Here is a 25653-nt window from a genome sequence, read left to right on the forward strand (position 1 = left end):
CAACAAGGAGGAGATCATGGCTGCCTGAGGCTTCTCTTCATCACTGATCCATTGGGGCCCTCACTGCAGAGCAGCCCTGCCCATGGTACCCAAAACCTCCACTGGAGACAAACCCCAGTGTGCCTTTCCCTAAATACACCAAAGCCTCAATGGTTGGAAAAACAAAGTTCAAACCTGTCAGTTTCTTGACCAGATGCCTACAGAGGAATTTTAGATGAAACCTTGGATATGAAGAAGGCCAAGCAGCTCAGTTTGAGATTGCTTTGGACTTTCTTCTGCTCAGCTCCTTACCTACAACAGCCCTTTGAGCAAAGAGGATGACTGAGTAAAGGTGTCTTTAGCAAAGTTACTCCAAGGAAACAAGATCTCAACAAGGAGCATCTCATACCCCCACTGAAGAATGATGCAATTGTGGCCAAGTGCCCTACAAGTCTCTTCACACACAGCTTTCTGTGACAGGGGATGGAGGGAAGAGCAGGAGCAAGGATTGATCCTTTATGCAGGCAGAACCTGGACATTTTGTTCTTTTGAGAAACTGAAGGAAATACTTTCCTCTCTCCTGCTGCAAGAAGTATCCTTGGAAAGATGCACTGGAAGAGGATGACAAAGAGCAGAGCTGTGCCTGCAGGGACAGTGACAGTCTCAGAGTGTGCTTCAGAACAGTGTGCTGCTTTCTGTGTTTGTGAAAAGGAGGTAGAGCTCCAGTGGCTGGAATGAAGAAATCAGGGACAAAGCTGCTTCCAAACAGCTTTCCATCCAGATTTCAGTCAGAGGGTTCTTCAAGAAATCCTCAAAACAAATCCTCAAAATCCTATTTTGTTACCAAACATCCAAAAATCTGTCACCCACTGAGAAATCACTGACACCACAAGAGCAGGAAAAGAAATGCAGGATGAATGACACAGACACCACAGTTTGCTCTGTAACTGGGCACTGTCCCATACCCTGAGGTAACTTTCAGGTAACTTTCAGCCCTACCTGTGTGACACAGGATTGCATCTCCAGTCAGAGACTATTTCAGAACACTTTCAGACGCCAGAAAGTCACATTAGGATAACTCATTACACAAGAATGTACCAGAAACCCAGTTTTTTTTTAAACTACTTGTCCCTCCACAGTGCTCTCCCCATTTCTGTAGGTCTACTGTTTGAAAGGTGTTATAATAAGTGTTAACAAAAGAAAAGCAGAGATTCAACAAGAGAACATGAGTATTTCTCATCTGTAGAGAACACAAGCAAGCAGCTGTCAAACCAAGCAGTGAGACAAGTCTCACTGGGACTGACAAGCAAGTTCCTCTAAAGCATTAGCTCTGCATACAATCAAGTTTCATTTCTTCTTTTAAAAACTTAAGACAAACCAAGGTCAAACACCACTATTCCCTAATACCAGCAACAACACTTCTACTGGCTCAGTCACCTGCAGTCACAATGACAAAGCAGATCTAGGACACCAAAAGAAGAAAAAATCCAACAACTTCTAAAAATACAGTAGCAAAGCTAGAGCCCAACTCTGTGTTAGTGAGTTATACAATGCACACAGTCCAAAATCCAACAAAATGGGAAAACAGCACTCAAAATACTCTCCACACTTGCTCTGCACTGGAAAGCAGGAAACAACAGAACATTTACAACACTACAAAATGTTCTGACTCACTGATCTAACTGCCCTCCAGAGACACCAACACACCAGCTACATGTCACTACTTGGAACTTCAGCCATCCAACTCAAAACCACATTATCACTGCACCTAAGCCTTAGAACTAACAAGTCAAGCTTGGCTTATCAAGCAAATCCTTGAAGCCTCTACACCAAACCAGGCAACTTATTTTAAGCTCAACACTCAAAAAACCTCAGCCAGATTCTGATGGTTTGCCATGAGCACTGTGGCCCAATGCTAAAACTCTAGGATCTTGGTTTTTCAGGGCAGTGGGAGCCAAGATTGGTTGAGATGCCAAGTGTTAATGCAAAACGGGGTTAGAAATTTATGGTTTAAATGCATCCTTCGACAGAGTCTGTGTTTCAGCCATCCATTTATATGCAAAAGCAGTTCAGCAGAGGAAACAAAGGAAGGCTCTAAAAAAAGGTTCACCAGCAAGTTCTCCAATAACTTTTTTTTCCCCTGCATGCAAGAAAACGACCCTTAGAGGGATGTGGTACATACCTTGAGGGTGAGGTCGACGGTAGCGGGAGAAACTGGAGTTAGGCTGGAGCTCTGTTGTAAAGTCTCCCTCCTAGGGAGGGGAAGGGTGTGGGGCAGGGGCACCTGAAAGGCAGGCAACACACATCACATTCTAACTAAGTCTACTAGAAAAGCCCCAGAAAGCAAAGCTCAAGCTTTATCAAGTGAGCTACAATTTCTTCAAGGCTTGAGCATTTGGCAGGGAGACTGATAAAATAAGGTGAAAATTTGGTAGGCAAGGAAAGGCCACTCAGCAGGTGCCAAGATGCTTCTCATCTCTCAAAGAGGCTGAAGATTAAGGTTTTAAGGTGTCCATGTCCTCTGCATAAACAAACACCAATTGTCTGTTTGGGGATTTAATTTCAAGCACCATTTCAGTTTACTGATATGCAAAAATTCTTCCCAAGCCAGGTTCATCCCTTTTTGTACCAATACAGTACAGGGGGTGTCATGAACCTTGAGTTCTGAGATGCAGTTTCTGAAAAGAGGAAGCTTTTACAGACCTGCAAAATCACAGGACCATGAAACAAACTACAACAGATTTGCCATCCAGTAATTGAGTTCAGTTATTTTCTCTTTCACAAGATGAAAGATGTGATACTTGGGGAAATAAATCTGACATAATGCTATTGCTGTCTCTGCCTATGAAAACTCCAATGGATTTCCTAGAAGTTTTAAAGGAAATGAATCAAAAATACTGCAGTGTCCAGTCTGTTACTCCTAACTATTCCTCTCTCCATCCATAGCTTAGCTAATGGACTTCCACTGGATGAGGTAAGGCTAATCCACAAGACAGATCCTGAAGCTTTGAAGCAGGGGATGGCACAGATCCTTGGTGGCCAGGAACCCCTAATTCCCATGTGAGAAATTCCACTCTAACATCCACAAGGATTGGACTTCATTAACACAAAAGAATTCAGTCTTCCACACTAACCACCAAAGTCAAAAACCACAACACTACCAGGAAAGCCAGCAGAAGAGTAAGAAGTTCAATCAGTACTGCTTCAAAATGGTGCTGCAGTAAGCTGAAAAGCATTTTTAGATGGAATTCACAAGACATCTTCATAAAAAACTGAGATCCTACTGCATGATTCTACCTTCCCCCATCAACAAGTGACTCAACCCTGAGCTAATTCTGTTACTCAAACAACAAGAATCACAAGATCCAAGCTCCCTGATGCCCCAGCACACTCCAGACAAACTTGATTTTGCTACAAGTCACAACCCAGCTGGTTCTCTCAATCACTGTGCCACGCTCACAAGTCAGGACCACTGCACTGGCTTTGAGGGCTGCAAACATCTCATCTCCACAGCAACTGAACACCTGAAGCCTGCTGTCTGCTCTCACAACCATTCAGCTGCTCCCTCTGCATGCACTTGCTGTGATTTCAGGCTACAGCTCCAAACTCCTTTGTTTGTGAGAGCCTTTCTTCAAACTCAGCCTCCAGAGCTTTGCTCCTGGTACCAGGCTCAAGTGCCAACTGCTGCCAAGAACACACTCCTCCCTCCTTGTGACTATCTCTGCTCTTTTTAGAATTGTCCCTACCAACATCTCCACTTTCTGTGCTCTTTAGCTCACTGTGATTGTTCAAAAGACAAGAAAACACCTGAAGGATTCCAGAGCAGGTACTAACCAAACCAAATGTCCTTCAGAGTAAGACTACAGGAAAAAGCCCAGCTAGTTCACATGAAAGGAACCCTGTGGACTTGTTCACTGAAGGCACTATTTGGTGCTTTAAAAGAAGTGTGAAAATATTTTCTTGTCTTCAAAGTCAAGACGATCACTGCAATGGACTTACGTTCGTCACCAAAGTCTCCTCCATTTTTGTACTGCTAGTAGCCACTGTGTTAGGATGAGAAGAAGGTGTAGTGTAGTCTGTTACAGACTCCTGTGAAGAAAAACAATTCCATTAAAATATCTCCCTTACCTAAATTCCATTTCAATTTCTTGGACAGATGGCAGCCTGTCTACAGGAGGAGTTCAGCAAGCAACAGAAGATTAGAATTTCACACTGTTTTGTTTTTTTACGAGTCATGTCTAGCAATCCTTGCTGCAGAATTGCTACTGAGGTCAGGAGGATTTTAGAAGATTACAGTTTGCCTCATGACCTCACAATGTACATCTGGAGAAAAGCCAAAATACAGTCTGTAAGGCAAGAACATACAGAATGTATCTCCTGGGCACTGTAAAACTGGACTGTGGTGGTGCAGACAATTATCATGTCACCCAAGGTGCTTCAGCCACCAGCAGGCCCTTTCAGTCTGCTTAAAAAGTAAAATACCTTAGCTGAAAGCTTTCTGTAGCTTCAAATAAATACAGAAATTTCTTAGAATGACAAGAAAGGCCCTCCAGATTAAAAAGAACACAAAGGGATGGTTGCAATTTGTAAATCAATTTTCTCTGCTGTAAGTTTTGTCTCTGAAAATCACAAGACTCAGATTCTCTGGATGGTGCAGGCTACCTCTGATTTCTGCACTGCTTAATGACTTCAAGGAAGAAAAGGACTGAGGTTTCCAGTCTGCTCAGAGACTTTCCTTGAAGCTTCTTTGTCACAGTTAAGTGGCCCTTCATGTGCTCAGCAAACAAGGTCCTTTCAGTGCTGGCTGCAGGCAGTGACTCCTGCAGCTGCAGAAGTTGAAATGTCTGAGGTTTTACATCCCTGAAGGCCAGGAAAGGCTCCACCATCTTGACAGAACCAAACACCAAAAAAGAACTGAAGGACAAAGCAGCAGCAGAACTGTTACTGAGTGTCTGGACTTGCCAACCCACAATGATTTTGAAGACACAAGCTATATAATGCTTGTTTCATTGCATCCAACCAGTAGGATGATAAGCTACTAAAAAAGTGCACACTCAATTTACTCCTCAGGCTTGTGGCAATGCCTCTAAAAAAGCAATTACAGCACTGAGATAGTAACTGACCAATGACAAAGAATCCTCCTTAAAAAGATGAGCTCATTTTGGTAAAAGACCAGAACAAGCTAAACCATAACAGGGTGAGAGGACAATGTGCACAGTGATTTCTTTCTATAATTTATGAAGAAAACAGAGAACTCTTTTCTCTGTTTATTTACTTCCTTTACTTGTTAAACTGCTGAAATACAAGATATATGGTGCTTCCCACAATGCCAACCACCAAACTGCAAGTTGCACATTTGCACTGGATTCCAACAGGCAAATTTAAATTTAATCTGGGTAAAACAAGGCAAGCATGCAAGGCTGCTGTAATCACAAAAGCTTTCTAATGAAGTAATTAAATGGCTCCATGTTTTTTAAAGAATGCATTACTGCCTAAGAGGAAGTGCTTTTATTAAATTTCCTTCAAGGTCTAGATGCAATTTTTTCAGGGTTTGAGCAGTGAAATTTCTAATGAAAGAAGATGGATCAAGACTACTGCTAACTTTCTTAATTTGCAAACTCACAGCACAAAAAGAGCTTTTTCACTAGAATTAAACCCAAACTCTGGTGCCCTTACAAGTGCATGTGCAATGCTGAAGCACAAGGGTGGTTTACAGGCTCAACATGCAGACAAGACAGAGCTTTAACCACATGAACACCACCCCATAAACTGCAGATTAATCTCCATCCTTCATTTCCTGGTACATTAAGTCCAGGATTCTGTCAGATGTGGCTTAGCACCATAAGCTTTTGCAATTCAGTTCAAGTGATTCTCCTGTACAAGAAACCAACTGATTATTATAAACTAGAAGCAACTAGAGAAAAAAGTGGTTTTTTGAGTTCTCCACAAATTGTGTGCACCTGAAGAAAAAGAACAGGCAGACTTCTTGTGACTACCTCCTTGAAAAAGAAGAGATCACAAAACCTCCAGTGACTGATGAACAAAGCACAAGGCAAACCTCAGAGCTGACTCTGCTGTAAAGGATCAGGATACTTTATGGGATGAATTAGCTATTTGACTGGTTCCTGATTTACATAAATCCCCCAAATTAAAGCTTGAAAGATACTCAAAACCTTCTGAAAATCAGTCTGTGTGTTCTTTTAGCCATGATCTGTAAGACACAGCTGTTGCTACCTGTACAAATACTTCACTGGTGTCCACAACCAGGTATTGATTTTCCTGGGATTTGACAGGTTCAAGTGGAAGGCTGGGAAAGGCAAGGGCCAAGATGTTTTACCCAATTCACAAAGTTACACATCAGACTGCCTTTACTACAAAAATACTGTAAAATCCAAGAGAAACAGCTGCAATGGCTTCTGAGCATCATACTTATGTACTAAACTTAAACATCTCACTGTAGGAGCTCATTTATATTTATACAGTTTCTAAGCAGTCTTGTATGATTAAAAGCACATGCTCTTATCAAGATGTTTGTTTTGGAATGGATGGGGTATTCTTGCAAAGCTTCTGAAGGAGGACAGCTGGCTTTTACAGACATTTCAATCAAATACACCACAAGTGTGCATTCCTGGAAGCTGAGCAGGAATCTCTGAGAGGAATGTTTAAGATTATCAAAGGAAAAGACATTTAGGTTTGCCAAAACTTCAATATTTGACATTGAAACAACAGGTTAAAGATGTCAACACCTCTTCCCTCAGGAGCAAGCAATGGAAAGAGTACCAAGACAAGAAAAAGCAATTGCAATGTACATCGGTAGAAGAACTCCAAGGCTGGAACAGTATTTGAACCCCTTTAAAAAGCCTCTTAAAAAAGAAGGGATATTTATTGCAGGTTTATTCCTGAAGGTTATCTTATCCAGTAAATTTGCAGGTTGTTGGTTTAACTTTCACTTCTTTCCTAGAAAAAACAACTTACTATTGCCTCAGGAACAATTCCTAACAAAGGAATTTAAAAGCAAACCTGGTGCTGTTAAGGCAGGAGTATTTAGGCCTATTATTAAAGGCTTCTTTAAGCAACCACTCAATTTAAGAAATTATTGGGAACTTTGATATGCAGCACAAACTGGAAAGCCTCTTCCCACTCTGGTTCACATTCCAGAAGACAGAACCTCAGTGCTTTAGTACTGTGGTAGCTCAAAGAACCTTGGCAACCCAAGTTAAACTAAACCTAGACTGGCACAAAGTCCAGACTCCCCTTTTGACAAACTGATACTTCAAAAATACAATTGTAGAGAGGAAATGTTGTTGCTGATTTTAGCAGAGCTATTAACTACACTCAGGCTGCAGTAATCAAAGCTCTGTTTCCTTTTCTGTTTGTGGCTTAGAAGAAACCTCTTCTCCTGTCTTGAGCTCTGGCCACAGGAGTTTGTGGGACCTTGGGAAGCACAGGATCCAAACAGGCTCACCAAGGACCTGAGCAAGGTTTTACTGCTCTGCACTTCTGATTCTCATACAAGGACACTTTATCAATTTCTGCTATGAACATAAACCACTCACACCTACCTACAAGATGGGAAATGTCAGAAGGATGAGAAATCCCTGCACTGAATTTTCTGAAGCCTGCAGCTTCCATGTTGGACACAAGCATCCTACCACTTGCTCTGTAGCAACACTTCATTGAGACAGTATCTTTTATGGCAAAAAGCTGCCTAAAAAACTTGTTTTGGGGTCCTTTCCCTAGTTGTGGGTGACAAAAATGAACTGGGGGTGATCCACACTTCATATTCTTCAACTATTAATGAAACTCTTAAAGAGGATCAGTTTTCCTAAATGGCATCAGAAGATTTCTGCTTAAAATCAGGATGGTTGAGACAGCAGGTAACCAACCTGGGTCTGTGCTTAGAAAACTGCTTTTCAAACCAGCAAGGAGAATTTTTCCTGTACCAAAGGAGCTGTAACTATTAAGCAGTAGCTACTCAAACATTTGAGAGATGACAACCAGAGTACCTGCTCAAGACACAGGCAGAAAGGAGATGCCTCTGGGGATGTTTTTCAGCCCCATCTAAGAACTGACCTGCAGAACAATGAATCCCAACACCAGATCACCATCTCACTGCTGAGCAGTTATAAAGAAAACAGGGGGCTATGATGAGCCCTAAATATTGTGAAGTTCTGCAAGGAATACCTAGACAATATCCAAGCCAAGAGGATACACATGACCATCTAGGGACACAGAACAATCCTTATCTAAAGCTTTAGCACATTGCTAGTTTAGAGATTTCTTTTTTTCACAGAACAGCACTTAATTCACAGCTCGAGGTCATCCATACACTCATCCAGCAACCATGCACGACTTCACTTCCCTGCTGGAAATCATCCTGCATTCATCACATTGATCTGAGTCTACAGACTCTGCCTACACCAGGCTCCAGTGCCACTCTCCCCAGCAGTGCTCAGGAATGAGTTTTGCCATTCAGCAGAACAGATTTCCAAGGGACAAGACAGCACATCTCTGCAGCACTTTGTAATTCAAGCAGCACCAGTGTTTCCTATCAGCCACTCAGTGGGCTCTGCTGCCCAAGCACCACCAGCAGGCACCCAAGTGTCAACCACCTCACTGAAATCACATTTTACATCCAGTGCTCAGTCATCTGGCAGGATTTTTCTTACCTTTGTGCTTGTCCCAAACTCTGGAGCAGACACAGATATCATGGTTCCTATCTCGGTGCTCAGCTCACTCGCTGCTTTGGTTTCCTTTGCAGTGACAGGCTCTGGGCTTCTGACAGAGGTGGGAGATGGCTTCTCCTGTCCCTCAGGCTCTCCCTGCTGGGCATCCTTCACCTTCCTGTTCTTTAAAGAACGCTCTTTCCCAATAGGACCAGGTTTATACTCTTTGTTTTCTACCGGGCTCAAGTCTGGAAGCTAAGTTAGTGTTAACTTGTCAGTCATGCCTTCCTCTCTGTGTCCTATCCAACAAAAACACTTTAACATGCTCAAAGTTATTGTTTAAACAGAACAAAGCTTTTTCTAGCAGGTAAAGAATCTGAGACTAAGTCATAAAGCCATTGATTTTGAACATTAGGAATCTAAACCATTGTTTTCAAGCAATGAATTTTTTATGTGAAGTGGCAGAGTTCAAGCAAAATACAAAATAAAAATGTCAGTTGGATTGTCCTTACAAGAAAAGCACAAAAAAATACAGAAACCCCATGACTTTGTATATCTACAGGTTATTGTAATTTTCAGAGATTCAGGATTTTATGGGACCCCAGGAAACTAGAACACAATTATTTGAGATTATCTTGACATATGGATGTTGGCAGCAATTTTCCTGGAAACTGATCACAAAAGGGATCCAGAAAAAAATAAAACACCTACAGACAAGTGTTGCCTTATACTGCAGACACCATGGCTGGATCCCTGCTGCAATTCAGCAGTTCCTTTCTGTGCAGCTGAACTACAGCAGAATTAGGGAACCTGAATGCTCTGCTGTTACAACAGCCATGTCCTTCCTGGCTCAGACTCTCAGTCCACTTCACTGCTGAGCAGCACTAAAATCCCTGCAAGGCAGTCCTGAAAATCCAATTCCTTAAGCTTTGACAGCAGAAAGACAGAAGCTGCTGGTAATTGTTTTTCTCAATACAAACCAGGTATTTTGGGAGTGGATGAAGACTCTCTAAAATACCCCAAATAATTTTTTCTCTAATAGTTTGTAGAGGCTGAAATTCCTCCAGACACTTTAAGGTCACTTAAACTTCCACACTTCACCTTGGAAAGGAAAATTGCTTTGTTTCAAGTATGGTCCTCTTACATTGCCCATATTAATTCAACAATACCAACCTCCAATCTTGAATATAAGCTTGCATTTAAGCTTCACAGCAAACAGCATCACCACAAGGGTGGGTGGGTGTGTAAGAATTGTTTGAGATTTATTTTTTGTCATCAAGGCAGTTAAGATTTACAGCTGCCTCATTCAAAGGAGTGTAAACAACATTACCCTTCAATGCATTTACTATTTAGTCACCCAAGTGTCTTTCAATAAAAACTGCAGAAGTCTTGAGAGCTCTAAACAAGCAGAAAAAAGGAACTTTCTACACAGTGTCAAGTAGACTGTCTCTATATATATTTAACTTTGGAGTTAAGTGATTTTACTGGTCAGTTTCAGGCATGCTGCAGTGTATCTGAGACATGGGGTACTGCACACCAGCAGTTTTAATCAGTGCATATTTCTCTGCTGAACAAGTTTTATATCCTGCAGTGAAAGTCAGGAACTGCAACAAATCCACTCAGTATCTCCTACAGCAGAAGTTAAATTCATTCTGTGGCTGAACTTCCAGATTTCAGCTTTTTTTTGGAGGGGGGGAGAAACCCAACAAACAACCAAAACCTAAACAACCAACACAAAGAAACACCCACTCTTCCAGAAAGACAAAAGGCCTTTAATTACATCAGGACTGCTGCCAAATCTCAGCCATCTAGAGGGACTGGAATAGCTGATGCTCTAAGTCACCAGACAAGTTTATCTGCTATAACCTTCTCTTTCTGAGAATTAGAAGCTGGTGCTGAGTGGTAGTGATGCACAGATTAGTGTGCATTGGAGGTGGAAACAGAAAATCTCTGGAAGGCAATACACTCACTTTTTAAGCTGATATAAGTTTGATTAACTATTTAGTATTAGTTGGAAAAAGTTTAATTATTCAGACATCTGACTTCTCCAGTTCATCCATTTGAACTGGAGATCTCCAACTAATGTCCCTAACATTCCTCCCTTTCTTCAGAACACTTTTTCTGCAATTTCATGTACTGATCAGCTATAACCTGGCTACAAAACTAAGCAGGGCACCACTCATCACTTTAGGGGGCAGGAAGAACCACTACATCTGCAGACACAGCCAGGGCAGCACTGCAATGCTGCTTCCAAACAGCTCTCAAGGCCTGACTGAGGCAAGCTCAAGAAAAAACAGGAAACTCAAACTACAGAGAAAAGCAGAGCACTGCAGCACATCCACAGCTTTCCAACAAAGCTATCACAAATCCATGCTCCCATCCCTTGCTCCCAACACAGAATCAATGTGCAGCCTCTGCTGGGCTGAAATGCAGTTTAATTACCTTGCACATCCTCTCTGCAAGAACCACCTTGTTGATTGTATTAGGAAATATAAAAAGGGATATAATTTTAATGGGTCTAGTCCTAACTCAGTGTATTCTATTCTGCTATTTGTAACCCTCTTTTGATTGACCTTTGCACTGCAATTATGACATTTTACCTTTTGTGCTTTGATGGGTCCAGCCCGAGGCTGTTTCTGTCTCTGCTCTTTGGGTTCTGGTAATTTGTCAGTGGACTTCTCAGACAGCACAGGACCAACTTCATTGTCACTGCCACTGGAAGCTGGGGCTCCAAACTGAATGGTTTCTATACCAAGATCCACTCCACCTTCTTGTCCAGGTTTTGTCCCCTGGGTAAAAAGCAAACATTTAAGCCATTCTGAAATATTTCAGTGTCAGTACTATGACAATGAATCAGAAAAGAACACAAAACATGCTCAGCTGAAAACCACTAGAAGGGTACTTTTATCTTTTGCACTGCAACAGATTTGCAAGAATAAACAATATCTGAACCTACACTTCCTCTTCCTCAAGTGTCTATTGTTAAAGGAGCTCAAGAAAAAAACAGAGAAGAAACATGTAAACATCACCAAGATCAAGAGGAACAAGTGCAATTCAGGTTCACAACATTCTCTGGGAAGTTCAAAATTTAATGCTCAATTCAAGAGAAACGGTAAGAAATATAAAGTATTTCCAGATCTCTTGTGCAGTTCAAATGGTCTCCCACAACAGCTGTCTCAACATTCTTGCTGTTTAAAACAATTAAGACCAAAGAATTACCAGGAAAGTAAAACCACAGCACTTTAAATGTAAAATTTAAGGCTATGCAAACTCCATGGGAATATCCACAGATAATATTGTCATAAAGCACTGACTTTTTTAACCTCCAATTTAAGGAACACAAAACCCCTTTAGTTCCCTGGGGACATCCTGTTTCTGTCTACATTACTGATCCCTACACAAACAGGGCAATATTTTTCCTTTGGAAATGCAATGAATAACAGCTATCAATAGAATCTGTGAATGGCTGAGTTATTATCAGGAGAACAGCTTTTCCCTGGTGCAATTATAAAACCACCAGCCTATATCCCATGCTTCTGTACTATCTCCTGACTTCATGGAATTTTACACATTAGTTTAAGTATCTGCATCCTGGATAAATGGATAATCTGTACCCAACCCCAATGAGATATAATCTGGGTAAATTCACACACAGCTTCTCTTCTTCCCCTCACTCTTACCTCTGGAGATGGAGCTGAACCAAAAGATGTCAGAGGCTTGTTCCAGGCACTGACTGAAGGTGGCTGAGGTGGGCTAATGGGTCCCACTGGCAATTAAGAAAAGAAAGAGAATTAAAAAACCCCTCAGTGTTGCCAGAGGTATTCAAATCAATGTATTGACTGAGAAGTAAATTACAGATGTCTTGAGTAAATAAGCTTTAATTAACTTATTCAGTGGCTTTCAAGTGGGGCAATTAACATGTCTGGAACAATGACCAAGTCAGACAAAACAGACTCCTCAAGGGTGTGACAGTTGCTCATTTCTTTTGAGTGAAAAACACAGTAACAAAATACTGACTAACACTCTACTGCAAACCCCTCTTTTTGGAGGTTACTCTGCTGCACTTGGGTATGCTGCTTCCCCCACCTCAAATCCAAAAGCCAGCACTTACATTTTTTGGAGATGTCATTCAGAACTGCTGTAGGAGGCACTTTGTTGTCCCATAACTCAGCTCCCAGGCCGTTGTGAGGCTGGGTGTTCTGCAGGACCTTGCCTGACACGCTGTAGTCTGTGCTGGCTGTCCCTGCTGCAGCCTGGCTTTGTGCTGGAACAGGAGCCTGGGGCTGGGCTGGGGACTGGGCTGGGCAGGGAGGCTGAGCCTGAGCTTGACCCTGAGCCTGCTGTGCAGCTGCAGCTGCTGCCTGCTGCTGCTTTTTGGCAAATCTGGGGGGCAGCTTGGAATTCTGACCTCGGCCTTTTTCGCTGGATCCTTTCTTGGTCCAAACCTGTAAAGGAGAAGCCAGTTTTATTCTTCCAGGTGATAACAGCAATTGCAGAATGCAAAATGCAAAAAGCAAACTGATCAACCCAGCCTTACAGGAAATCTAATTTTTTTTGGGGGGGGGGTACTTAACCACAAGAGCAATGATTTCTCATCCATTTTCTTCTTGGAATCAACTGATATACAAGCAATAGGGTAAATCTTTATCACAGTATGAAAAATGGTGTTTTTATCAGTTTGCCAATTCCACCTGCCTGACAGTGCCCAATTGAGAACTACAGAATCCCAAGGTGACAAAATAAAAATTAATTTTATTTACTAAATAGGAACAACTTTCATTATAACGAAGTAGTTGCTTATTTATTTAGAGGGAGCTGTTTATTTATTTAGAGGGAGAAAATAGAGCTTTTTTGGAAGGAAGTTTCTGCACCCCTGACAATCCCAGTACTGCAAGCAGCTTTTTCCCCACTATAAATGCTGGTCTTGTACCTGCACTGTTTGTTCTTCCTTCTTTCTGCGCTCTTCATCTTGCAAACGTTTTTGCTGCTTCTTAGACACCACTTCTGTGAAACCATCATCATTCAAGTTAGATTGGGAGTCTTCAACTACTGTCACTTCAGGGTGATCATCAATGATCACAACACCTATAGGAAAAGGAAAGGTATAGATGCTGCTGTTTCAACAGCTTCAGGTGCAATGCACCAAGCCAAAATTGGCTTTGGAGTGGAAGTTACTTCCCCACAGACAAAGATGGGGGCCCTGATCAATGGCAAGCTTCTGCTTGCCAAGTGCTTTGCTGCTGAGCTCAAAGGCAAGGAGTTCATATTTAAGAATTTTAAAACTGGAGCTTCCTGTACTAGATTCTCCAGGAAATTACTGAAACACAGTAATGAATAATGAACAGCCCTCCCTGATATCAAGTCTAAGCCTAGCAGTGATAACCACTGCCCTTACTTTTGAACATTAACTAAATTATGGGAATGCGATGGAGAATGGTAGGAATGAAAGGTTATGATTATACAAAATTGTTCTCATCTACCTGTAACACACAATTAGGTTTGTCTTTTAGAGGCACATAAATTATCAGGTATCACAAAGATATTCCATGCCCAAGTGCACAATTGTTCTGGTGTTTTAAAAAAATCCCCTTTTCTTAAAAATTTCAAACATCTAGCTCTATATGCAACAAAACTAGCAGAACTATCAAAAATTATTAGGATATTAGCAATACATACTTGCATAATTGTTAAGATCAAACTGAGACAAGGCATCCACTTTTTCCTTAGGCTTCTTTGGACCAGCCTTTGGTTCTTCTCTCTTTTTGCCACTTGCATCCTTGGCTGTCTTCTGTCCTGCAGCAGTGACACCTCCATCCTCCTGATGTACAGAGGTGCCATTGGCAGGATCAACACCAGGCACAGGTGCTGCCTGCTCTTCAAATGGCCTGTGTTAGAAAGCAAACATTTGAAAATTATGCCACAGAGAATGCTTAGGAGGGAGTCAACAATTTAATTCAGATCCCACTGTAGGGCTGTATGTGTTTACTGACTTCTTAGTAGGGTCCAGACTTTTTACTTTCAGCTCCTAATGAGAAGCTCAACAGCAAAAGCTGTTTTGGGGAAATATCAAATGCCCTGCTAAATTTTCCATCAAATTAAGCATATGGAAAAATAAAGTTTAGTCTAAAGGGTAAGCATCTCTCAATCTACTTGTCCATGTTAGCTGATTGATCTAAAATGCAATGCAGCAATTTATGTGTTAACTGCAAAACTGCTCACATGAACATTTCTGCTTGCACCCAAATCTCAAGAAACATAGCTCAACTCAGAAACAGCAATGCAATTTTTTTAAATTAGGCTTTTTTGGCATTGTGCATACAAGAACACTTCACTCTCAGCTTCAGGTTCCAGATGTCTGTACGTGAACAGAAAAAATAGAAAGTAGAGAGACATGGGTGCATGTATCAGTGTCTTTTCTACAGCTCTACAGATCTAAACTAGCTGCTTATGGTTTCAAAGCACAAGAGGATGACAGATGGCCATCACCCCATGTGCATCCTCACAGAGGCTGGGTACTCACCCTCGTTTTCCACTTCTGGGGGGAGGACCACTCCGCCTTTCGCTCCGGGGCCCTGAGAAGTTCCTCCCTGGCTTCGCTGGCCCGTTGTTGCCACGTCGGTTCTGACGGTCTATCCCAGGCCTCTGGCTAGAGAAGCTTCTCTTGGCTATTTCCCTTTTTGGAGCTCCAGCATTCTCTCCTGCCTTTGCAGCAACCTGTGCTGCTGCATCTGCTGTTTTCTTCTCATCCCTTTCCCGTCTCTCATTGAAGTCGCTGCTTTCCGAGGCTGTTTCCCACTCTTCATTTGCCTGGTCTGAAGAATTCTGGTTGGACAAGTCTGGTGTCTTACTTCCTGACACATCCAGAGCAGGGTTGGAGGGCTCACTAACTGCATTATTAACTGTGGCACTCGTTGTGGTGCTGGTCACCACCTCACTGATCTTGGATGCAGCCTCTCTCTCCTTGAGGCGCCTGAAGCGCGGTGGCTTGTCCTGCCTTGGAGGCCGAGCAGGCCTCTGTCTTCGTGGCCTCTCTCTGTTTGGATCAAACTTCCTCTCAAACTTTGGAGGTCTTTTATCAATTGGTATAGGACCATAATGCTCATTTCTTCTTGGAGGCTCACCATCTTCTGGTTTAATGATCTCTGTCTGCCTGGGGTTCCACTGATTGTCCCTGTAGGCTGGTCTCCTTATAGTGGATGGACGTGGAGGACGGCCCCCAGGATCCCTGCCACCACGCCTGTACATTCCCCCTCTGCCTCGTCTGGAAGGCTCTCCTTTAGGAAGAAATCCTGGTTTGGGCTTGTTCTCATAATCTCTGATGTATGTTTTTTCTAGGGATCTATTGTCTACTCTGATATTATTCTCAGGTTTGAATGACAGGGGCTTTGGAGGCTTCTTGCCATCAGCTCTTTCTTCTCTTTTCGGGTGCTTGCCCTTGATGATGCTGTCTTTGTCTGAGAGCAGGGTGTCACTGGCGCTCTCGTGCACCTCGCTGTCAGAATCTGTCTCCGAGCCGTGCTGGCGCCGCCGCTTCGGGATCACTTCAAAGTCAGAACTTTCACTACGAGTTTCACTCTCTTCTCTTTGCCTAACAGGCCCTGAAGGCACATGCTCTGATCTAGGCTTAGGATCTCTGTAGTGCGGGTACTCTCTGTTATGGCCTCTACTGCCCCGACCACGTCCTCCATAAGAACCCCTGTAGCTACGGCCCCTAGAATAATACTCACCCCGACCTCTGCCTCTGTATCCCTGCTCTGGGAACCAGTCCCTATCCCTGGCCTCCTTCCAGTATGTCCTAGGTGGTAAGCCAGGCTCTCTTTTCACTGGCCTGGTTTCCAGGCGTGGTTTCTCCACCACCTCCTTGCTCACCACCTTCTCAGCCTGTTTGTCCTCCTTGCTGGGGGGCGCGGGGGGTTGTGTGTGGGGGGGGGGCTGAGTGGCTGCTGGGGTGGCCGGGGGCTGTGGCAGGGCTGGGGGCAGCTGGGCAGTGGCTGGCTGGGCAGCTGGGAGCTGCTGCTGGACTGCAGGGGGCTGCACCACAGCTTTGGCTGCAGCCTCGGGCTGACTGCTCTCCTGGCTTGCTGGGGCTGGGGCAGCATCCTGGGTTATTTTCTTAGCCAGAGGAGCACTGCTGGAGGAGGATCTCTCGGGCTCAGCCTGAGACAGTGGCACTTGAGGTGATTCCTTTTTGTCACTTTTTTCAGGCTTGCCTGGTTTTTCACTAGCTGTCTTTTCTCCTTCCTTCTCCTTTCTCTGCTCGCGCTCTTCTCTCTGCTCACGCTCTTCCTTCATGTCCCTAAGCACAGGTTTCTTAATAGGACCTGATCTTCTCACTGGTCTGTCACCACCTTCATCTCGCCTGCCATAACCTGGCCTAGGACCCCATCTTGTTTCAGACTTAGGTTTGAAAGTTTTCTCAGGTTTTGGTCCTTCTGATGTTCTATTAGTGATCAAAATTTCTTTTTTCGGTTTAATCTCAAGTCTCTCAATTGTCTCCTTTGTCTCAATAGGTCTGTTAGTTAACTTAGGGATATTTGCTGCTGTTTCACTCCTTTGGTCTTCTGATTTTAGAGAGTGGCTTGAACCATGAGAAATGCTTCTCTTTAATGAAGAGTGACTTTCCCCCACAGGCACCAATTCTTCTGGAGAACTACGTGTAACCTTCTCACTCACTCCTTCAAAATTAACTGCTGTGTTAGGTGTGTCAGCTTGGAGAGGTTGTACATCTTCCAAAGGCCTGCTTGGGAACTTCTGTATCTCTACCTCTCCTGTTTCTCTGAAAAATTCTGTCTTTGGATGAGAGTCCAGCTGGTTGTGTTCTACAGGATAAGCACTGGCAGGGACAGCAACTCGTTCCTGCTCCAAGTGTGCTTCAGACCTAAGCAGAAAGCAATTAAGAGTATTAGCATGTGGGGAAAAAATTTATTAATACATAATTACTCAAATCAAATAATTTTCTATTAAGGATCCATGTTGGCTCTAGGAAGTAACAGGAAATAATTTTTAATGGAGCTAGCAACTATTATACATATGGCAGCATAATAAAAGGAATTTCTGAATACTTCTAAGAAGCAGAGGAAAATCCTGACCATTCATCATGGATCGAGGGCCAAAAGGGACTTTTGCTCTAAACCACTTGGACTTAACGCACCACTTCTGAAACAAATACACATTGGACAAAAGTTCTCTAAAATGGGGAGAACTGAGCGAAAATGGAGGAGAACACTGTAGGAATGTTCTACAGATCCACAAATTCAAAATATTCTGCCAATCACCATTCATCTAGTCTAAACAAGGACCAAAATGTCTTTCTAGACTCTGCCACAGAGCAGGGTCTTCTTCTGTTTTGTACAACAGCACCAAGTACTCTGCATCCCCAGTCACACCTCCTCCTTTCAAGTTTTGTGTGAAGCTACAACCCAGTCAGTCAAAACTGCATTTTACACCCTGTGTGACTTGGAGAATGGCACAAGCCTTACCTCAAATCATCAGGCTCTTCTAAGACCTTGGGAGGAGAAGTGGATTGCTGGGATTCTGCGTGGGGGTAGGGCTCTGAGCCCCACATCATGCGTGGCTCTGACAGTGGCACGCTGTGCTCCCTCGCAGAGCGAGCCATGTGCTCAAAGGAATCTGAGCCAGCTGCTGAGCCCTCCAGCTGCTCTCTTCTCATCAGTGGCTTGGGAGGCATAATTCCTGTGCCAGAGTCAAGTTCAACAATTGAAACACGTTTAACACTAGCAAAGAAACCAACCTCAATACAAACAAAGTCTGTCAGGAGGTACTAAGGAATGCTGTTCTCTCCCCTTCAATCTTCTTCCCTCTATTCCCTGCCAGCCAACCTCAGACTGACTAAATCACACTCAGCACTTGTATCCCATGTCCCAGCAAAAGGAAAAAGCTGTCTGCTTTCACTGTAATGGGAAGAACCAAGCCTGTGGACCCATAAACTCATGGATGAAAATTGTGTGGTAACATCTGAATGGCAATTCAAGATGAGTGTACACACAGGCAGTTTTTTATACTCTATTATTTCCAGCTTTTTCCTTTGCACCATTTCAAAGAGATTTTGTAGTTTTCACTATCTCTGCTTAGCCTGCCATTTCCTCCATTCATTCACTAAGGATACCCTTTCCCTTGCTCTTAAGTTGGGCAGGTATCTTCATTACATTACATGACAGACTTCTATTATTTATGCCCAACAGCTTTCCTAACTGCAAATCAGATGGCCATTCCACAAATTAAAAAGGACTTTTTAGGGTCAAGAGCCTGAAACCACAAATTTATTAAGACACTGGAGCTGTTAATATGTAATGTAAAAATGGCAAAGCTTCATGGGATTTTTTAGGAAGCAATGTAGTGCTAAGTGTTATGAGGTAATGAAACACAAATGGTAAATACACTTTTTCTCAGTTCAACCTAACTCTTGCCAGCTTTGTCTGTAACAAAGAAAGGCTTATGACGACATTTTTAATCACATGAAGTGTCACTCACATGCCTGCAGTGTGACAGCTGGGATTTTACTTTATAGTCAAAGGTATACATTCTCATAAGACTAAGATTGTAGTCATATGTGACTAAAATTGATTTTGTCTCAAACAATAAAATAATGTCGATTTCTTCTTAAAAACCCACTCATTCACTAAACAAATCGTGGTCAAGGAAAGACTTCTAGCTCAAAATCAAATAAGTTCAACAGCAAAAAAACATTCCCAGGTTTACCTGGATGAATAGGAGGCATATCCATGGCAGGTCTCCCTGACATCATGCGTGGGTCCATGTAGGATTGCATCATGAGCCAGCGGGGGTCGAAGCCCATGGAAGCCAAGTGCTGGGGATGGGGCTGCATGGGCTGGTAGAGGGGTCTGTGCTGGGGGGGTGGCACAGGGCCACTGGAAGGCTGGGAGGGAGCAGACTGAGGAAGGACACCTTGCTGCTGCTGCTGCCACTGCTGCTGTTTCATTTGCTCCTGCAGATGAAAAAATCAGTGTTACAGTATAGGAGTGCGCTTCTTGTTGATGGAGTGACAAAACTATTCTCTGTCTTCTTAAAAAGGAAAGAAGCTTGGAAGTTTTTCTTTTTGGTTAGGTGAAAAAGATATCTCATAGGCCTAAAGGGCTTTACCTCAAACTTAAGGATAGTTAATTGGATAGAAGCCAAAGTCTTGCTTAGGCAATTGACTAGAAAAAGAAGTGAACAAAGAAACTAATCACTTCTGTGAGGTGTTTTACTAAGAGCAAAGATCTCCTACACTTAGCTTAGTTTTTCTCTGTTTGTTATTTTGCCTTTTATTAAACTTTTTTATTTCCAACACTGCAACAGAAGCCATCCTGCTGATTTTTATGCCTCCAAAAGCAGCTGAGCTATCTTGGGTGTGTTACAGGCCTTTGAGAGCTTATGAGACCTAGCTTGAGGAGGCTACAATAACATTACAGGACTTTTTGATAAGATGAAGACTTGAGCACAGCTCTAATAAGCCTTGGGAACAACAAGTACAATTATCTCCAGGACAGCAAGTATTCTGAAAGTTAATTGTGAACATGCATCAGGATGATGTAGGAGAAAAGGGAGAAAACCAGACTGGACAACTTACAATAGCTACAGCTTAACTGGTGTGCAGCTGAGAGACAGAACAACCTATACCTTGTGCATGTCATTAATGCAAAGTGCTCCTCAGACCACAGGACACAAGTTAAATGTGAGTGTCACACCCTTTTAGGATAAGCTGCAGAAATAATCACGCATCAGACTTCAGGTTCCACAGAAGCCTAGGGCAATGCCAGTGTGGGCCAGTTTCAAAGCTTCTCCAGCCTTCTGCTCACTTACAGACCTTACAAGTTACAAAAGGTGTTTCAGGCAGATCAAATCCTGCCAATATGATTTTCTAGAAGCTGAGAAGCAAAAATTCAGGATTTCTGAACCTCCTTTGGTCACCTTCTTCTTCAGAATGAAGCAGAACACAGCATTTTTTTAAAAGAGCCTCCTTTTAATGAACTGCTTTGTTACCTGCTGCCTCTGAAATCTTGGTGGTAATGACTTCTGGAACTGTTTAGAATAGCCTGAGGAAACAGCAGGACGAGGTTGGGATCCTGAGTCTGGCTCACTCTCATGAGTCACCTGTGAAAGCTCCTTCTCATTCCGACCGCTGTCTTGGCGAGTGAAGACTGCTTGATCTTCTGAAAAAAAACCAACAAAACCCCCACCTGTGTGAGACAACAGTCAATCTTAAAACTGACAATTATACCAGAATATCAGCTAAGGAATGTTCTAAAATGCCTGATTTCTCTACCTTGACAGTTACCAAAACCAGTAAAGGCACAAAAAGTCAAGGACAACCCCTCAAAACAGAAGAACTGCTGTTAATACACCTCTGTCTTTTTTAAACTTAGATATATTGGGAAATCAACCACTGGCATTCAGGTTGCAGCAATTATGTGATTTAAGAAATGCTGTATCAATGACACCATATTGCATTTGGATCAACTTTTTTTCATTAAGTAAGGTTTGGTTTTACAATCAATTTTATCCACTTAAATTTATATAACCTTACCGAGCACAGTCTAACAGTTTTCTCATGGCATTCAAGTTTCAATACAAAAAAAGGCATCACATTTAAATAGGTGCCCTTTGTGTCTACTTCTCTAGGCTTGCTGAAAGAACAGAATAGCTGAAATAATTTGCACTGCTTTTTAAACAACATGGGTGGCTGACCCTTCTTTAAGAAAAGAAGAAAGCCTGCTTTTCTTTCTGTATTCCTCAAAGTCCAGCCTAAATCTCAGAAGCCATTTTTTGCCCTAATCTTTTGATGAGCTGGGCAAACAGGCTTAGCTCAAAGGACAGTTATCAGCTGTAATGCACCAGGAAAATAATTGGTCTAGATGCACTAGGTTAATTAGGTATGCAAATGAGACTTCTAGACAACAGCTATGCTCTGTGACTCAGCTTTAAGAAAGACAACTCCTACTTGTCTGCAAGCATACCTTTTTCTTCCTTGTTATTCTTGGTTTCACTTTCTTGTTTTTCTACTACAGGCGTTGCCACAGGTTCTACAGGCTCAGGAACCTCATGTGCTGGTTTCTCCTCTTCTTTTTCTTTTTCATTCTCCTTCTCTTCTTTCTCCACCTCTTTTTCTTTCTCTTTCTCCACTTCTTGTTCTTTTGCCTTCTCCAGTTTTTCTTTTTCTTCTTTTTCCTTTTCCTTCTCCTTTTCCCTCTCTTTCTCCTTTTCCTTCTCCCTCTCTTTTTCTCGTTCCCTCTCCTTTTCCCTCTCCCGTTCCCTCTCTCTCTCCCTTTCCCTTTCTCTCTCTCTCTCCCTCTCTCTCTCTTTCAGAGGGTCTTCCCGGGAGGGTTTTGTCACGCAGCCGAATTTCTCGTTTAACCGTTTGAGTTTCTCAGCACAAGCTGCTTTTCGCTGCTCCTCCATTCTCCTCTCCTCCTCCTCTCGCCGCTTTCGGGCTCGCTCCACTGCAGCTGAGATCTCTGACTGCTGCCTCCTCCTCTGCTTCCAAATTTCATCCTCATCTGGCACTGGTTTAGGGGGAAAGGGTCCCTGCCTTCCCATCTGCCGGTCAGGGGGAGGAGGGTGCTGCAGGAAGAAAATCAGTCAGGTTGTACATGTGTTGCATAAGCAGCCAGCTGAAATACTACATTTTAACTATTCGTCAACAGTTGTGTATTTGCATCTTTAAAAAGCAATACCTGGAAGAAAAACCAGCCCCCACTTTCCTGATCTGGTTCAGATTCTCACTACCTGAACTCAGAAAGGAGAGGCAGAGAAGGACTTGAGCTCATGTCTGCTCTCTTCCCCATCACCATCAAGGCAAAGTGACAGCAAAGATAACAAACATATTTCAGATTTGGTTAGAGGCTGCTCTAAATCTCAGGCAGAAGACCCTCAAGGAGCCAAGGAATTTCAAGGTAGCTCAGGATAAGAGAGATTTTAGTTCACATTTCATTTGGGACTCCATCTCCTCATCTGTGTTGGCAGCCATCCCTCCAGCACTGTTCCCCATGCTCCTGTCCTCTCCAGCTCCCAAGTGGGGCTGGGTAACTGAAAGCTCCTGAAATTCTTGTGCATTTCACACGGCACTTACAAGATGGGGCAGCCTTACACAACTGCAGCGTGGCTGTGTTGGGGTCCCATTCCTACCAGCCCCAGGCACTACAATCATTTTACTTGTCAAAGGAAAGCTTTATCATTATATGAAGCATATTTTTACTTTTCTTAGTCTAAATCCCTCCACCAAAGACTAAAGAACTTAACTCAAGGAAATGAGGACAATTCTAATCTTTCTTACCGGTGGTAGAATAGATTTTGGAGGAAGAGCAGGGCCACCTCTTTCATGTATAGAAGGCTGTGCTGGACCTCGATCCTGTAGGATCAAACACAGTACCAAGGTTAAGCAAGCTTCTAACCACAGCTAAGCTGAAACATTTTAGATTTACTCTTTTCTACTGCATTAAGATACTCCGTCTAACAAGGCATCTGCATTCAACACAAATCTACAGTGAAACAAGGCAAAAACGCTTTCACTTTTATGTACTGAGAGCTGAACAATTTATGTTTCTGCACCATTTTTCCTTAGATTCAATGCAGCATCAAACCTTCAAGAACAGTGTGATCTTTAATACAGAGAGAAAGTGCAAGTAAAACTACTCTCAGACTTCCCATCTTCATTATTACTGGTGTCAAGAGAAAACACTTCTGGGAAATTTTCAAAACCAACAGTAGCTTTTCCTGGGGGAGGGGAGGGGGGAAAATAGCACTGTAGCAGGCATAAATTGAGGTGGATGGCAATATTCCTCTACCAGAGGAAACAAAAAATGGCTGAGTTGATGAATTCTACATGGTCTGTATAAAATCCACTAGTGTGAGAAGTGAATTCATATTACAGCTAAGCTGCACTGCACAAAGTGGACTGTGTTACTAAAAGAAATCCCCACAGCCATGAAAAATCTGTGGGCTATTTATCCACTGGCAAACCTGATGAACAGCAGAATGGCTTCATCCAGTTCCAGGGATGGACACATAAGAGTATGGAGCCTGTCAGCTGAGCCCCAGTGCCTGATGAAGAGCTCTGCCCCCCCAGGGCTGTGGGGCAGGACACACTGCATAAAGCCAGGCTATTTTCGTGCTGCAACCAGAGGCAGCTAAGTTGTCTGAGCAGCACCTGATCAGTTAGCAGAGCTCAGATAATGCTTTCAGCAGCTAATGCCTTCCCTCATGTTCATAACCTTAATTGACCTGACAGTCTGGAAAGACACCTGAGTCGGAGCTCTCCTGACAAGGCTGCTGTCACAGGAGCTGAAGAGAGGAGCACACAAACCTGATCAAGCTGAGAGCTTTTGCTGTAAGACCCTTTGGCTGCTGCTGTGGAAACCTGGGTGGTAGACTTGGCATTTGTCTGTTCTTCAGTTTCCTTCTGGCCATCAGGACTCTGGGAATCTTTTGATGGTGTTTGTTCATCACTATGTGCAAAGAAATAAAAACAGGATGCATACTCCACACAGGTATTTGGTGATTCATCTCCTAGCCTCAGCATTTCTTAGTCAGGGTAATTTCTACTCCACACCCAGCTGGCTGGAGTCTGCAGGCAGTTGAATACAGTATTAAATTACTGGAATTAGGGCTACTGGAATGAGTACTTGCACTCATTTCATTAATCTCTCCAAAATCTAGTTAAGTGACATTTCCCATCTAATTGGCAGCACCAACTCACCCGCTTTCCTTCTCCTTCTGACTGCTTCCTTGCTCATCATCATCACTGAAATTCAACTGCTCAGTGTAATCCACTTCACTCTGAGCACCTGATGCATAAACAAATGTTCAATTAACCTTTCAGAAACATTCAGCACACAAATAACAGACCATTAAGCTGATGTTCTTACCTGCCCAGCCTTCATCAGCCTCAGCATCCAGATTATCAAATTTATCCAGCTCTTTGAGCTCACTAGCACTGAGGATGGATGGGCGTTCAATGGGTTCTGAGCACCATGAGGGTGGGCCCCTTCCCCTTGGGCCTCTAAAAAATGAGAGAAACAAAAGCCACTGTCACTACTTATCCACAAGTGACAGAGAAAAGGTCAACTTGTAGGATCATTATTTGAAATATACAGCACTGTTGTTTCAAGCACAGTGAACTCTCGTGCACTGGGTGTCTAGCAGAATTCAAATAATTACTGTTTCCATGTGCACAGCTACCCTACACTATGGAAAAATACACAGAAAAGTGGAAAATTAGTTTTATAGTGCATTAGAGCTCAACTTGAATTGGAAAGCATCAAAGTTGACAACCAGGAGTTGACTACTCTTACTGTAACAATGGAAAAATCTTTTCATGGGCAAAATACTGCTTTAAGTTTCAAAGATGTTCCTGCAAGTGACTCCTGCTCTTCACAATCAAAATCCCTGTAATATGCAGAATTGCCTCAAGTTTTCCAGTGGAGCTTTCAAACTCCAGACACCACCTGACATTGCTCCACACAAGCAAAACCTGGGAGGATGATCAGTGTCAGTTCTTATAAAGGGTATAATCACCATTGAGATACTCAGTGCAAATGATTCCTTTTTTAAATTAAGTCACAGAGTTCATACCCAGACAAAAACCACAACCATTTTTAGCTTTCTTACCTGCTAGGCTCAGAATTAGGAAATCTTGTTGGACCTTGCATGGAGGGAGGATATGCCATTCTGGGATACTGATTAAACATCTAAAAAGGGATTAAAAACAGGAGCCACTCATTAAAAAAGTATTACTGCATTAAATACACTGAGACCATCAAAAGAAGTAATGGAAATAAAGTGAAACTCTCCACTCAAGTCTGCTTAATATCTCAAGTGGGTGACATCAAGTCCCCAAGGGGAAGTGACTGGAAGTGTTAATCAACCCCTGACAAGTTCAAACTCCATGAGCTACATCCTGTGCTGGGTTTCAGTCCTGCCCTTCCAGCAGAACTGATAAGAATTCCATGGAGGGGACAGAAGGGGGCCCAAGAAAATCCCACCAGCCAAA

At 42.9% G+C, this 25653-nt stretch overlaps 1 protein-coding gene across 9 annotated transcripts in view; it reads right to left on the reverse strand.

Moving 5' to 3' along the window:
* The window catches only part of PRRC2C (proline rich coiled-coil 2C), a 67976-nt gene that overhangs the window by 16129 nt on the left and 26194 nt on the right, over positions 1 to 25653 (reverse strand). For 4 of the 9 annotated variants that reach the window (XM_059478155.1, XM_059478152.1, XM_059478153.1 and 1 more), the window contains 18 exons: positions 25272 to 25351; positions 24530 to 24663; positions 24361 to 24448; positions 23968 to 24109; positions 22939 to 23013; positions 21623 to 22226; positions 20649 to 20818; positions 19365 to 19611; positions 18125 to 18338; positions 15166 to 17523; positions 14322 to 14530; positions 13576 to 13730; positions 12757 to 13090; positions 12326 to 12411; positions 11246 to 11434; positions 8649 to 8900; positions 3979 to 4068; positions 2162 to 2263 (listed from right to left, as the gene is read on the reverse strand). In XM_059478155.1, the coding sequence (XP_059334138.1) occupies positions 2162 to 2263; positions 3979 to 4068; positions 8649 to 8900; positions 11246 to 11434; positions 12326 to 12411; positions 12757 to 13090; positions 13576 to 13730; positions 14322 to 14530; positions 15166 to 17523; positions 18125 to 18338; positions 19365 to 19611; positions 20649 to 20818; positions 21623 to 22226; positions 22939 to 23013; positions 23968 to 24109; positions 24361 to 24448; positions 24530 to 24663; positions 25272 to 25351 (5529 nt within the window). The remainder of the gene's footprint in view (positions 1 to 2161; positions 2264 to 3978; positions 4069 to 8648; positions 8901 to 11245; positions 11435 to 12325; positions 12412 to 12756; positions 13091 to 13575; positions 13731 to 14321; positions 14531 to 15165; positions 17524 to 18124; positions 18339 to 19364; positions 19612 to 20648; positions 20819 to 21622; positions 22227 to 22938; positions 23014 to 23967; positions 24110 to 24360; positions 24449 to 24529; positions 24664 to 25271; positions 25352 to 25653) is intronic. The other 5 variants (XM_059478160.1, XM_059478159.1, XM_059478154.1 and 2 more) reach the window with 4 other exon arrangements.

Source organism: Ammospiza nelsoni, chromosome 9 (genome assembly GCF_027579445.1).
Source record: "Ammospiza nelsoni isolate bAmmNel1 chromosome 9, bAmmNel1.pri, whole genome shotgun sequence".
In the NCBI taxonomy this organism is placed as follows: Eukaryota; Metazoa; Chordata; class Aves; order Passeriformes; family Passerellidae; genus Ammospiza; species Ammospiza nelsoni.